This window comes from Lichenostomus cassidix, chromosome 10 (assembly GCF_008360975.1).
Source record: "Lichenostomus cassidix isolate B80296 chromosome 10, HeHo_3.0, whole genome shotgun sequence".
NCBI lineage: Eukaryota > Metazoa > Chordata > Aves > Passeriformes > Meliphagidae > Lichenostomus > Lichenostomus cassidix.
In genome coordinates, this window is record NC_139491.1 from 297979 (window position 1) to 311551 (window position 13573).

The window sequence follows — 13573 nt, forward strand, 5'->3', positions numbered from 1 at the left end:
CTCCCACACATGCTGCACATGCTCCCGGGACTCCCGCACAAGCTGCCGGGGCTCCCGCACACGCTGCTGGGACCGGTGCTCACATGCTGCTCTCAGCGTGGCCCTGGCGGTGTCCCAGCTACACGCGGGGCTGGTTCAGCACTGTCCGGGGCCGCGTTGCCCCCGGCGGCTCCAGCCCGGTGCCCCGGGGCGAGGGGGAAGATAGGGCTTGTCGCTGCCTTTGCCACCGTCTGCCTTAGCCGGGAGGGCCGGCCCGGGGTGGGACCGGCGCGCCGGGAATGGGCCCATCCGGTGACACTAAAGCTGCTCCTGGACCACGGCTCGGCCTCCGTTCGTCTGTCCTTCCGCCCCTCTGCCATCACCTCCGGTTCCTCCTCTCCCGGTGCCCGCCCCTACAATGGCGGCGCTCGCCTGCACCTGGCTCGTGTTCGGGTTCAGCCCCGAAGAGGCGGCCGGGGAGCTGGGGTCGGGGCCGGGGCCGTGGCGGCTGGAGGCGGGCCCCGAGGGGATCTCCCGCGTGTGGCCTGCCTGGAGCTACGTGGTCGTGGAGACGGGTGAGCGCCCCCAGGCCATCCGGAGCTCCCGTCCCAGTCCCTCCGCCAGGCCAGCGCGGCCCTTCGCCGGCTCGTGCCCCCTTCCCCTTGCCTCTGCCCGGGATGGCGGGTCCCGTTCCCACCCTGCGCTGCCGCCCCGGTCCCCCCGGTCCGTCCTGTCCTCCCCTTTCCCCGGTATGGGACCTCCCAGCCCTCCCACCGCGCCAGTTCCCCGGTAACGTTCCCCTCCGGTCCCCCCAGACCCCTGGGCTGTCCCCCCCACCCCGGGCTGTCCCCAGTGCCGGTCGCTGAGATGCCGCTGCGGCAGGCGCGGGGCTGGAGGTGCGGAGCGCGGGGTTACGGCGGCGGCTGCCGGGCTGGACCGAGGCACTGCCCTCCGAGACGCACCTGGTACTGCGGGGCCCGGCGGCGGCCAGCGCCTGGCCGCGGGAGGCGGCGGTGAAGGGCGCGCTGCAGGACGAGCCCGCCTGGAGCCGGGCGCTGCCGCCGGAGCCCTGCCAGCCGCTGCCGCTCCTGCACGGCGGCTTCGCCACGCCACGGCCGCCGTTCTTCACCGCACTGCCGGCTGGCGTGCAGGCTCGGCGGCTGGTCCTGGGCATGGAGCATGCCCTAGCACTGGGCGCCGCCGGGGAGGTCTTTTCCTGGGGCGGTGGCAGGTGAGTGGGCGCTGTGGGGATACAGGGGTGCAGGAGAGGGGCGGCAGCGGGTTGGGGGTTGAGGAACTCCAGGACAAACGCTGTGCTGTTGGGATGCAGAGAGACTGATGGGGGTGCAGAAGGGGCATGGGGGATACCGGGACTCCTTTGGGGGTGTGCAGGTGAGAGGATGTTGGAATGAGGGTCACCTGAAGGGCTGAGCCCGCAATGGCCTGCACATACTGCTTGGGGCCAGGATATCCATCCTGACTTTCCCGTAGGGGTGGGCTTGGGAATAATATGTGGTTATAGCTGAGACAAGTTTTGGGACACCAGCCACAGGTGCCCAATGCACACCCCTATGCTAATGGCATCTCTCCCTCGCCTGAGCTAGGTCCACCCCCCACATGGGTATCCCAGCTCATGGCTTCTCCTGGGGAGTGCTGACCTGGCTGTGGCCCTTTTTCCGCAGGGTCTGCCCTTGCTGGCCCCACGGGCAGCCCCATCTGCTCTGAAGGTGCTGGGGCTCTGACTTTTGGCTCCCTCAGGGCAGTCTCCAAGGGCACTTGGGTCTCTGTGTGACCATCAAGGTCCCTGCTCTCTCCCTGCTTCTGTGCACCTTGCCACAGAAGCATCAGCTGTCAGCAAAGCTCTTGTGTGTCTGAACTGGAGATTGATTCCATCACTCTGTGACAGTTCAGTGCCAGATCCCTCTGGTACAGCCTGTGGGAGAGGAGTGCCCTTGGGAAAAGCCTCCAGCCCCAGTGCCCAGTGTCACCTCCCAGCAGCGGAACTTGCGTGCGTTTAATAGCTGGTAGCATCACTCAGTTTATTCTCACAAAGGTGTTTGTTGTTCATTAGGGGGTTGTCTCTGCATTTGCTGCCCCAGTCAGGTTTTCCCAGAGGGCACTGAAGAGCCCAGCCACAGGTCCCCCTGCCCTGGATCCCCAAATTCTTTTGGTGTATGATGAGGCTTGGCCACAGGAACTAGTTGTTCTCATCTGTAGTGTGGAAGGGTTGCTGTGTTCCTCTTTGCTACTTATGGAAGAAAGACCCAGCACTGATCATCAGTCACTCTCACAGAACTGTGTGCCCTGGGCCAGTGCCCTCCCTGTTCCTTGTCACTCAGAGGTGTTTCACTACCCAGTCCCTGCTCCTTGGTTGCTGGCTTTGGGCTAGCAGGTAGCAAACACAGCTGATGGCAAACACAACACTCAGTTTACATCAGCATTTTTTGCTTTGCAGACACTATATTATTTGGTCATTCCCTTTAGAGGAAAGGTTTCTATATGTGGGGATGTGTACTTGAGGATTAACATTTTCGGAATTTGATCATTCAACACAGCTGAGAATCCTCTCACCCATGCCTGTGCCAGCATGTGTCCTGCAGTGTGACAGCTCTGCTGTGTGATAGCCAAGTGCTGGCCCAGCTCAGCCCTCTGTAGCCCCTCTCTTACTGGTGGCTGTGGTCACCACTGTCCTCTCGTGAGGGTGTGTCCAGAGCCCCTTTCCTATTGCAGCATGCCCTTCCCTGCCCTTCAGCCCTCAGTCTCTTTGCCTCAGTCTCTGCAGATTTCCTGTATGGAATGTGAAGAGGCTTTCCAGTGCCATGCATCAGCACAGCTGTTGACATCCTGAGCTGTCACAGTGAAGTTCCCCAGACCAAACAGGCACCGCTCCATGGCTGAACTGCTCCTCTCACCCCTAACAGCTCCTGCCATCTCCTTCTGTGTCTGCCCCAGCTCTGACAATTAAAAACCCTGGTGCTGTGTCCCTCTGCTGTGTTCCACTGACCCCTGGCTGTAACTTGGTGGTCTGGTGCTGGGCATCACTCTCCCACTGGCACTTGGCTTTTCCCTATCCGTAGAGTCAGCTCTTCTGCTCAGCTGTGATTGTTCCCTCAGCTGCTCAGGCCTTGCCGGCCTGGGGCTGGGTCGGTGGCAGCAGGAACGGCTTGGTGAGGACTGTGGACAGGAGACACGGGAGCTGGAGGCACTGAGATATGGGGTGTCTGTCTGTCCCTCTGTGTCCCTGCAGGCATGGGCAGCTGGGCCATGGGATGCTGGAGTCGGAGCTGCAGCCACGGCTGGTGGAGGCGCTGGCCGGGGTGCCCATGCAGGCAGTGGCGGCCGGCGGGTGGCATTCAGCCAGCGTTAGCGGTGAGGGACAGGGCCGGGCTTGGGAGGTTGGGATGCTGCTGGCAACATGTGGCCCTGGTGGGACCTGGCGTGGGGAATAGGTGGTGTTGGTGTCCCTGGAGCACCCAGTGCTGCCACCTAGTGGGGCTCAGGGCTAAGCTCTGCCTGATGCATTTTTACCCCCACGCCACAGAGGCAGGAGATCTGTACGTGTGGGGCTGGAACGAGTCGGGGCAGCTGGCTCTGCCCTCCAAAGCACTGGCAGAGGAGCGGGTGCATGATGAGGACACAGGTGCAGGTGAGTGCTGCTGGCCAGGCTGAGGGCAGGGTGGGCTGGGTTCCTGCATAGCCCCAGCAGCTTGGTGCAGGGCTAGTGTGGTTCGAGCCTGCGAGCAATGCTGGTGGTACCTAGTCACTCCTGGGAGCTGGGAGTTGGCTTTTCTCCAGGGAACACCAAGCTCATGCCCTGCTGGGAGCAGTCGGCTGCTGAGGATGCTGCATTCATCTCCATCCAGGCATTCCCAGCGCTGCTGGATCTGCCACAGGGCCTGGAGGTCAGCACAGTCAGCTGTGGGTCCCGACACACAGCTGTCATCACACGTGAGTGCCCAGCAGGACAGGGGGCACTGCCTCTGGGGGCAAGGGGGCTGAGTGGTGCCAGGGTTTACCAGGACCTGGTGGGCAGCACCTGTGGGAGCAGGGGCAGGGTTAGGGTTAGAACTCACCGGGTGCTGGCTGATGGTGCTGTCCTTGTTGCAGGAGGTGGGGATCTCTACACCTGGGGTTGGGGTAAGTGACACTTCTGCTTCGGGACCATACAACCTCCCCAGGAGTAGCTTCTGGTTCCTTTTCTCTCACCCTTGGCTCTTCTGTCACTGTATGAATCCTGTTTGTACTTGGGACTCTTGTGTTTCCTCCCTCCCCACAAACTCCAGGAGCAATTGCCCTGCAAGGCTCCAGGGCCACACTGTGTCATGACTGTGTCTGCAGGTAAATACGGACAGCTGGGACATGGGGACAGCACCAGCTCTGACCAGGCACGCCGTGTTGAGCACCTGGTGGCCAAGGGGTTGAGGGCAGAGGAGGTGGTATGTGGGCCCTGGACCACCTATGTACGTGTGCTGGAGCTGTGAGAGTCCTGCAAACTGCAACCCATGGCTGCTGCCAGAAGGAGGATGAGGGTGAACTCTGCTCTGCAGGACCAGCCAGCCCCAGGACCACTCTGTCCTCAGGGCCAGGGCAGGCAGCCCCAGCACGGCACAGGATGGGGCTTAATTTAGCCCACAGTGACCTGACTTCAAACTCTGGAGTGGGGCTGCGGCTGCACCAGGGCCAGGGAAACCCTGGAAAGGGCTGGATGTGTTTATTAAATTAACTTTTTCCATAATGGGTGCAGTGTTTGTGTGTGTGAGAGATGGTCCAGCACATATGGCTCCAGTGAAGGCATCCTGGGGCAAGGGGCTGCAGGAGGCTGTGGTTGGGGGTTTGTGTGAACATGGTGGTAATTCAGGAATGTTTTGGCTGAGGCTGGTTCTCCTCCAGGGGGGTGCAGAGGAAATTGCAGGGGGGGAGGGACAGACAGAGCTGGACCAGGGGATCCCCAGCTGACCCCAAGGATATCTCATACCATGTGGCATCATGGCCAGTGTGGAAAGTGGAGAACGAGGCGGGGAGGATGCTCAGAGCAATAGTGGTTTTGCCCCAAGTTACCATTACCACAATGGGACCCTGCGCCCCTGGGGAGCTGAATACCTGCCCTGGGGATGGTGAACGGGAAAGGAATTCTTGGTTTTGTTTTGTTCTGTGTGGTTTTTGCTTCCCACATTGAACTGTTGTCTCATATCACAAGTTTACCAACTTTCACCATGTGGTTGCTTTCACAGTCCGGCTGGGGTGTTCAAGGGGGTAAGTGGGGAGAACAAGTGGTGGAAAGCAGCTGAGAGCAATCTGGGGAGTGGGAATGCAGCTTTTTGATCAGCATAGTAGGGATTGAAGCAGCAGCTTTTTCAACCATTTAACATAGGAGTTTCAGTTCATTCAGCTAATCAGGATGCAGATTGGGCCTCCTGCTTTTTTGGTCAATCTTGATGTGGATTGAAGTGCCAGTTTTTTCAGCCAATCAGGATGCAGATTAAAATTAAAGATTTTTCAGCCAATCAGGATGCAGATTGAAATTAAACCTTTTTTAGCCAATCAGGATGCGGATTGAAATTAAACCTTTTTCAGCCAATCAGGATGCAGATTGAAATTAATGCTTTTTCAGCCAATCAGGTTGTGGATTGAAATTAAACCATTTTTAGCCAATCAGGATGTGGATTGAAATTAATGCTTTTTCAGCCAATCAGGATGTGGATTGAAATTAATGCTTTTCAGCCAATCAGGATGCGGATTGAAATTAAACCATTTTCAGCCAATCAGGATGCGGATTCAAATTGAACCACTTTTAGCCAATCAGGATGCGGATTAAAATTAGACCTTTTCCAGCCAATCAGGATGCAGATTGAAATTAAACCATTTTCCAGCCAATCAGGATGCGAATTGAAATTGAACCATTTTCAACCAATCAGGATGCGGATTGAAATTAATGCTTTTTCAGCCAATCAGGTTGTGGATTGAAATTAATGCTTTTTCAGCCAATCAGGATGCAGATTGAAATTGAACCATTTTCAGCCAATCAGGATGCAGATTGAAATTGAAACTTTTTCAGCCAATCAGGATGTGGATTGAAATTAATGCTTTTTCAGCCAATCAGGATGCAGATTGAAATTAAACCATTTTCAGCCAATCAGGATGTGGATTCAAATTGAACTACTTTTAGCCAATCAGGATGTGGATTGAAATTAAACCATTTTTAGCCAATCACGATGCGGATTGAAATTAAACCTTTTTTAGCCAATCAGGATGCAGATTGAAATTAATGCTTTTTCAGCCAATCAGGTTGTGGATTGAAATTAATGCTTTTTCAGCCAATCAGGATGTGGATTGAAATTGAACCATTTTCAGCCAATCAGGATGTGGATTCAAATTAAACCATTTTCAGCCAATCAGGATGCGGATTAAAATTAGACCTTTTCCAGCCAATCAGAATGCGGATTGAAATTGAACCATTTCCAGCCAATCAGGATGTGGATTGAAATTGAACTACTTTTAGCCAATCAGGATGCGGATTGAAATTAAACCAGTTTCAGCCAATCAGGATGCGAATTGAAATTGAACCTTTTTCAGCCAATCAGGATGCAGATTGAAATTAATGCTTTTTCAGCCAATCAGGATGTGGATTGAAATTAGACCTTTTTCAGCCAATCAGGATGTGGATTGAAATTGAACCATTTTCAACCAATCAGGATGCAGATTGAAATTGAACCTTTTTCAACCAATCAGGATGCGGATTGAAATTAAACCATTTTCAGCCAATCAGGATGCGGATTGAAATTAATGCTTTTTCAGCCAATCAGGATGTGGATTGAAATTGAACTACTTTTAGCCAATCAGGATGCAAATTGAAATTGAACTACTTTTAGCCAATCAGGATGCAGATTGAAATTAATGCTTTTTCAGCCAATCAGGATGCAGATTGAAATTAATGCTTTTTCAGCCAATCAGGATGTGGATTGAAATTAGACCTTTTTCAGCCAATCAGGATGCAGATTGAAATTGAACCACTTTTAGCCAATCAGGATGCAGATTGAAATTGAACCTTTTTCAGCCAATCAGGATGCAAATTGAAATTGAACCTTTTTTAGCCAATCAGGATGCAGATTGAAATTAATGCTTTTTCAGCCAATCAGGATGCAGATTGAAATTAATGCTTTTTCAGCCAATCAGGATGCAGATTGAAATTAAACCATTTTCAACCAATCAGGATGCAGATTGAAATTAATGCTTTTTCAGCCAATCAGGATGTGGATTGAAATTGCACCATTTTCAGCCAATCAGGGTGTGGATTGAAATGGAACCTTTTTCAGCCAATCAGGTTGCGGATTGATGTGTCAGGTTTTTCAGCCAATCAGGATGTGGAAATAAGCGGGTGCTTTTTTAGCCATTGTGGACATGTATTTGAAGCTCCATTTGTTTTGCATAATCAGGATGTGGATTGGAGGTGCTGTTCATTGGCCCAAAAAGCTGCAGCCTCAACTGAGTTCCTGATTGCCTGAGGCTCCCCAGAGCCACACTCTGAGATTTTTGGTTTCCCCAACCCTTCCATTGCCTTTTCCCTCTACCCAGCGACCCCAGCAAATACAATCATAGGTAGGGGCTGTACAGGGACTTTATTCACAACATCTAGAAAAATTTTTTAAATAAAAGCACATTTCTAAAGGGGTAACCAAGGGGAGGGTTATTCAGGAGTGGGAGATGCTGCGGGCCCTGCACAGCTGCCAGAGCAGGGATTCATGCCAGGAGCAGGTGCTCATCACACGGCGTTGTTGGTGGTGGAGTTGAGGACACGAGAGGTGCTTTCAAAGCTGGAAGCCTTTGAAAGTTCTCGCTGTGGGAACAAGAAGTGGGAGAGGGGGATGAGAGAAGAGAGGGGACACCAGGGAGGGGGTTCCTGCCTCACAGTTCAGTGGGGAATCAGAGAGGGAGGGCAAGCCAGGCTGCCAAAAGGCGATGGAATACAAATAAATATGAGAACTGTGCAACTTGTAGCCAATGAACATTAACACCTTTGTTTGCTAAAATGTATAAAAAATTTTTGGCAATGTCACACAAGGGTAAAGCTCAGGCTCAGCCTAGCCTGATGGGAGGCCAGAGGCTTCCCTGCCTGGGGCCCCCAAGGGTCCCCCAGCCTGAGAGAGGAAAGCCCCACCCACTGGCAGAGAGCTGGGGCAGCACCCCTCCAGCCTCTGCTCACTCCACCACTCCAGAGAGCAGTGGAGAAGGTAAGACTGAAGTAGGATCCACTCATGGGCTCAGCTCAGGGGTTCTGCTTTGGGTCTGTCTCTGCACAGGTGTGTCCACGAGCCCAGCCTGTCCCCTGTGCCAATGGTCTGTCCCCACTGGCTGCTCATGGCCCTCCACCACCAACTCTCAGTTTGAAGTTCTCCACAGGGAGGCACAGGCAGGGGCAGGAGCAGCTGCCCTGTGAGAGGACATGGTGGGGCTGTGCAGGGACACCAGGGAGGACACAGCCCCACGGGGTGCTTGGATAAGTAGGAAGCAAAGGTCCTGTGCTGCACAGTGAGGGGGTGGGGTTAGAAGAGGTGAATTACCGCAAACTCAGAATAGGTGCTGGCAACAGAACTAACGCTGTGGTTACGCTGGGCAGGGGCTGTGGGGGTGCACCCACCGCTCAGGGTGGTTCCATCCAGCTGGGACATGTTTTCCTTGTTCCGCTCCCTCAGCCTGGGTCGGGGGGGCTTCGCTGCTGCACGGCTGGGGGTCCGGGCTCGGCCAAACTGTGGGAGGAGGTGACAGTTATGGGGATGCAGGAATGGAGTAGAGGATGGAGAGCTGCAGCAGCTTTGCTACCCTTTGTTCTGCAGAGCCAGAGCAGTGTCAGGCTCCAGGAGCTCTCCAGAGTCTAGGGTCCAATTCTGGTCCCTGAAACATACATCACAGAATCACAGAATCCTGGAATGGTTTGGGTGGGAAGAGATTTTAAAGCCCATCTCATTCCATGCCCCTGCCATGGGCAGATTTGCCACACACTAGACCAAGGGCCCTCAGGACCTGTCCAGCAGCACACACACATTTTGAAGGTCCCCCAAGCTGCAGGCTCAGCACTAAGGAACAAGTACACTAGAAATTTGAGCTGGAGGAAGATTTTCTGCCACCCTCCTCTTCCTTCAGGTCCCAGAAATACCCCAGTGGGATGGCAGTAGCCCCACAGAACAAACCGTGAACAAACAGGGGTTTCTGTCCACCTGGAGTTCAGCAGGGGAGGCAGTGAACGATGAGGTGACAGCAAGAAGAGCCGCACCATCTCAGCTCACCTGTCCCTTCCAGCCCAGCTCTGGGCAGGGACTGCCCCAAGGCCTCTTACCTTCTTCCCAGAGGGTGGCAGCCGAGATGTGGGAGAGTGGGAGATGGTTCCCCCAAGGGCTGAGCGAACGGTGCTGTTGGGGGTGGCGCTGGCGATGGAGGTGCCATGGAGCTGAGGAGAAAGCAGGACACATCACACAGGACATTTTCCCATGGGGCTGCAGCACCCTGACCCCTCCCCACACCTCCCACGGGGCCGAGGCCAGCCCAAGGCTGTGCTCCAGGCAGAACCCCAGCATATACTGCTCTGCAGGAACATTTTACCTTGCTTACTTTGGCAGGTGTGTGAGGGCTGAGCAGGCGCCGCTTAATGGGTGTCCGTGGGGTGCTGCCGTACAGCATCTCTGTCTCCATTTGCCGGCTCTTCTTCAGGTGCTGTGGGAGACACCTGCACTTACACCTAAGCACCACGGAGCTGGTGCACCTATGTCACACTGCCAGTGGGCACTGCCTTGCTGACAGCCTGGCACATCCACACATCAGGAATTACATCAGAGATTTACAGGTATCCAGAGCCAAGTGTAACCGTTGGCACAATGGGGGTCAAAAAGGGGCTCGGCCCACATGGACGTGACAGCAATGGGCACCAGCCCCACTGCCTGCCACTTCCAGGCTGGGAATGAGCAAGCAGAGTCCAGGGCAGTGGCTGGGGTCCAGCAGGGACACCCCCAGGCAGGAACCAGCATGCTCAGCTCTGTACTCACCCGCTCCTGCTTCTCCTTCTCCTTCTCCAGACGGTACAGCTGCCACTGCTCTGACACATACTCCATGAACTGTTGCCCCTTCACCAGGAAAGCTCCCTCAAACTCCTGCTCCCAGGTCTGAACCTTTCTCTCCAACTCCTCCTGCAGCTGATCAGGACATGAGGGCAGTGTTGGGGCTGCCCTGAACACAGGTGTCCCCACACCCAAGGATTCCTTTTCCTCTGTCACTGGGACCACAGGTCCTTCCCCAGGGCTGGACCTACCCTGGACAGTGTCTTCTGCAGCTTTGCTCGCTGCTTCTCCTCCTTCAGCAGGTTTCCTCCACGATTGGTGAAGCGACTGGGGTCAGTTGCTTTATTCTGGTAGAGAAGCGGGGTCAGGAGAAAGACAAATACACCACACAGTCCCCTCAGCCTCATGTGGTGAAGGCCCCAGGGGAGGTAGCCCTTCACAAACACCCCAGTACTCGAGACACAGCACCCCATCCCTGCACTGGCCCACCGTGACTTCCCAGTGCCTTCCTGCTTCTTCCCAGAGCACTCTGCCCATGGGTGCAGAGGTACACACTGACCCATGAGCCAACATACTCCTGCCTGGACAATACCTCCAGCTCCAGGAACAGCTTCCAGTTCTCCTCCCACTTCTGAACAGCCTCAAAGAGATCTTTGTGTGTTTCATAGTACATCTTCATCTTGCCCACCTCAGCATCATGCAGCTCAAGCAGGGTCTCTGTGTAATCCTCTGGAAGAGCACAACAGCCAGGTCAGGGGGCTGCTGGAACCCCTGGGATCCCTCCCCAAAACTGTCTGCCCAGCCAGCACCCACCATCATAGAAAGGGCTGAAGCCTTCCCTCTGCTCTTGGCTGTAGAAGCATTTGTCCCAGTAGTCAACCAGCTCTGCCCGGATTGCATGGATCACTGATTTCATGTTCTGCAGCTTCAGCTCTTCCAGACGGTCCACTTCCAGCTGCAACTGCCCCCGGGACCAGAGCACAGGTCAGGGAGAAAGACAGGGAGAACAGGATTCATATTCTGCATGAGCCACTTTCTAGAACAAGGCAGCTGCCAGCGCCAACCTCCAGCTCCTCCCTCCATGAAGGCAGAATTTGGCCTGCTCCCCTCACCCCTGACTGAACAAGCAGGAGCATGAGATCCCCAGGAACTGCTGCCCCCAGCCCTCCCACCACGAGTGCAGCTCTTACAGCTCTCCTAGTTTTGACTCTGGACCCAGCCAGGTGCACGGCCGAGGATTCTCTCTCCTCCTCTGGGATCTGCAGCCGTTCCCAGAGTGCGATGATCCTGGCGCGCAGCTCAGCGCACACAGCCTCATTCAGGGCCCGCCGGGCTTCCAGCTGGATGGAGGGAGAGCAGGGGATCAGCACAGCCTTTAGCTCTGCTGCACCCACAAAGTCACACACTTGGTACACGAGATCTCCTTAACCCCCCCAAAAAGGGTGTTCTAGCACACAGTCTTGCCCAAAACCTAGTGGTTGCTCTTACATCGTGATGGCAGCTGCTGCCAGGACACACAGCCCCCAATCCTGCCTCAGAGCCTGGCCTACCTGCTGCAGCAGGTTCTGAAGGGCCACGATGTTGTCCTTGGACAAACAGAATGCCTCTTCATCCTCACACACGACATCCCGCTCAAAGCTGGTGTCCGGGGTATGGTCCAGCTCCTCCATGAGCAGAATGATCTGACGCTTGTTGCTGACAAATTCTTCCCGCCTTTGCTCCTGGGGGCGAGGCAGCGTCAGGAACCAGGGGTCCCCCACAGGTCCCTCAGCGACCCCCTCACCCTACACGCTCACCTTCAGGGTATTGAGGGAGGCCACGTGGCGCCGGTAGCGATCCAGGTCCTCCAGGCTGGGCACACTGCCGCTGTCGATGCTGAACGCAGATGTGCACAGGATGTCACACAGGTCTCGGTCCTGTTCCTGCAGGGCCTTCAGCTCCTGCTTGCGGTCCCGTTTCTGCTTCTGCAGCACCTCCACACGTGTGCGCAGGTTCTTCTCCATCTGCAGGATGGTACTTTCTTCCTCTGTCTGCAAGAGGCCAAAAATATGCTTTGTCCCACACCTCGCCCACACCTGGCTCATGCTTTAGGTTTCTTAAACAAAGACCAGGGCCACAAGGCCTGGCTCTAAGCAAGATGTTCCCCAGGAAGGTGCAGGAACACCAGCAACACACAAAACGAGGTGCTGGAGAACACCACACAACCACCCACCAATGCCTGGCCTGTGAGGAGCCACAAAGCACTCAGAAAGGCAGTTTTGAATAGATATTTGCCTTGAGAGCTCTGGCCTCCCGAGACACCCAGGCAGAGGCCAGGCAGCAGCACTGCTGCCTGTAGGATCCCAGATCTCACCTCAAAAGGGCCCAGCTGGAGCTCCCTGCACAGGGTGTCCAGCTCCTTCCGACACAGAGCGATGCTCTTCAGGAGACGCTCCTTCAGGCTTTCCTCCTCTGCCACCATCATGTCCAGGAGACTCTGCAGCACAGGTGTGGTTAGAGGCAGGGTGTGGGAGTGGAGAGTGGGCAGGGGACATGCAGGGAGAGCAGGCAGGGCAGCGGGACGACCACTAGAGACCCACTGCTGGGCACGAGTGAGGTGTGGACAGTGTGGGGAGCCCAGTGGGATGGGGCTGCACAGGGCAAGAGCAGAGGTGCGGTAACAGCCGGGCAGAGACCCCCGGGTGCTCCCAGCAGACCTGGCCCGCCCCATCCTGGGGCTCCGAGAGAGAAGTCCTGGGTGAGCTCACTCTGAGCTGCTCACGTCCCGGGCCGAGGGGGTCCCGCTGCAGCAGGTACGCGGCTCAAGAGAACAGCCGGTGACGCCCTCACCTCGGGGATCCCCACCCCGCCCCTCACCTTGATGTGCTTCTTGACGACTTCAGTGCGCTCCAGGCGCTGCTCCTCGGGAATACCGATCTCCTCCCAGATGTCTCGCAGCGCCGCCATGGCCCGGTTCAGGCAGGACGCGGCCTCGGCCGCCAGCACCTCGCTGAAGGCACCGCGGACCGTCAGCGGCCAAGGACAGGCTCAGGGCCAGAGAGCCCACCCCACCCCACCTGCCGCCGCCGCCGCCCGTCCCGGCGACACTTCCCATCCCGGTTCCCGGCGCTTTTCGTCCAACCGTACCCCCCAGCCCCAATTCCCGGCTCCCCCCGGCTCCCCGTTCCTGCACCTTTTCCTCATCGCTCCGTGCTGCGCTGCCGCCGCTCCGCCGATTCGAACTCCCCTCCCGGCCGCGCTGATTGGCTGCTGCGTAATGTAGGCCCCGCCCACAACCGCCACCAGAGCCGCGCCCCACTCGCCCGCCCGCGCCTTCGCCCCGCCCCAAGCCGCTCTCCAGCCAATGGTAGCGGAGAGCATTCGGCGGTTCCAACCAATCCGGAGCAAGACCGGCGCTGTCCTGCCGCGTCTAACGGCGCCGCCGCGCGCTCACGATGTGGCAGCGGCCCCGTGACCTCGCGCGGGAGCACGCGCACCCCGCCCCGGGCCGCGCCTGCGCGTCTCCGCGCTTGCGCTAGGGGCTCACCGCCCCCCGCCCCGTCCCGCAT

The 13573-nt window shown here is 56.5% G+C and overlaps 2 protein-coding genes across 10 annotated transcripts; one reads left to right on the plus strand and one right to left on the minus strand.

The window, feature by feature from the left end:
* Nucleotides 1-9: 9 nt before the first annotated feature.
* Nucleotides 10-4714, plus strand: RCCD1 (RCC1 domain containing 1). 6 transcript variants are annotated; one of them, XM_085070137.1, is made up of 7 exons: nucleotides 282-554; nucleotides 862-1210; nucleotides 3227-3348; nucleotides 3521-3625; nucleotides 3775-3927; nucleotides 4087-4116; nucleotides 4318-4714. In XM_085070137.1, the coding sequence occupies exons 1-7, from the start codon at nucleotides 398-400 to the stop codon at nucleotides 4458-4460; spliced, it is 1059 nt and encodes a 352-aa protein (XP_084926263.1). In that variant the 5' UTR covers nucleotides 282-397; the 3' UTR covers nucleotides 4461-4714. The 6 variants fall into 6 exon arrangements, with proteins under 6 accessions (XP_084926262.1, XP_084926261.1, XP_084926259.1 ...); XM_085070136.1 differs by lacking the exon at nucleotides 862-1210 and having other exon boundaries at nucleotides 10-554; nucleotides 3740-3927; XM_085070135.1 differs by lacking the exon at nucleotides 862-1210 and having other exon boundaries at nucleotides 10-554.
* Nucleotides 4715-7576: 2862 nt separating this feature from the next.
* Nucleotides 7577-13322, minus strand: PRC1 (protein regulator of cytokinesis 1). Of its 4 annotated transcripts, none has more exons than XM_085070153.1 (14): nucleotides 13198-13322; nucleotides 12882-13014; nucleotides 12379-12501; nucleotides 11822-12055; nucleotides 11576-11746; nucleotides 11216-11365; nucleotides 10839-10986; nucleotides 10618-10754; nucleotides 10277-10372; nucleotides 10014-10160; nucleotides 9583-9684; nucleotides 9311-9421; nucleotides 8538-8723; nucleotides 7577-7813 (listed from the first exon to the last, which is right to left on the minus strand). In XM_085070153.1, the coding sequence occupies exons 1-14, from the start codon at nucleotides 13206-13208 to the stop codon at nucleotides 7739-7741; spliced, it is 1824 nt and encodes a 607-aa protein (XP_084926279.1). In that variant the 5' UTR covers nucleotides 13209-13322; the 3' UTR covers nucleotides 7577-7738. The 4 variants fall into 4 exon arrangements, with proteins under 4 accessions (XP_084926279.1, XP_084926281.1, XP_084926280.1 ...); XM_085070155.1 differs by having other exon boundaries at nucleotides 8615-8723; nucleotides 9574-9684; XM_085070154.1 differs by having other exon boundaries at nucleotides 8574-8723; nucleotides 9574-9684.
* Nucleotides 13323-13573: the final 251 nt, after the last annotated feature.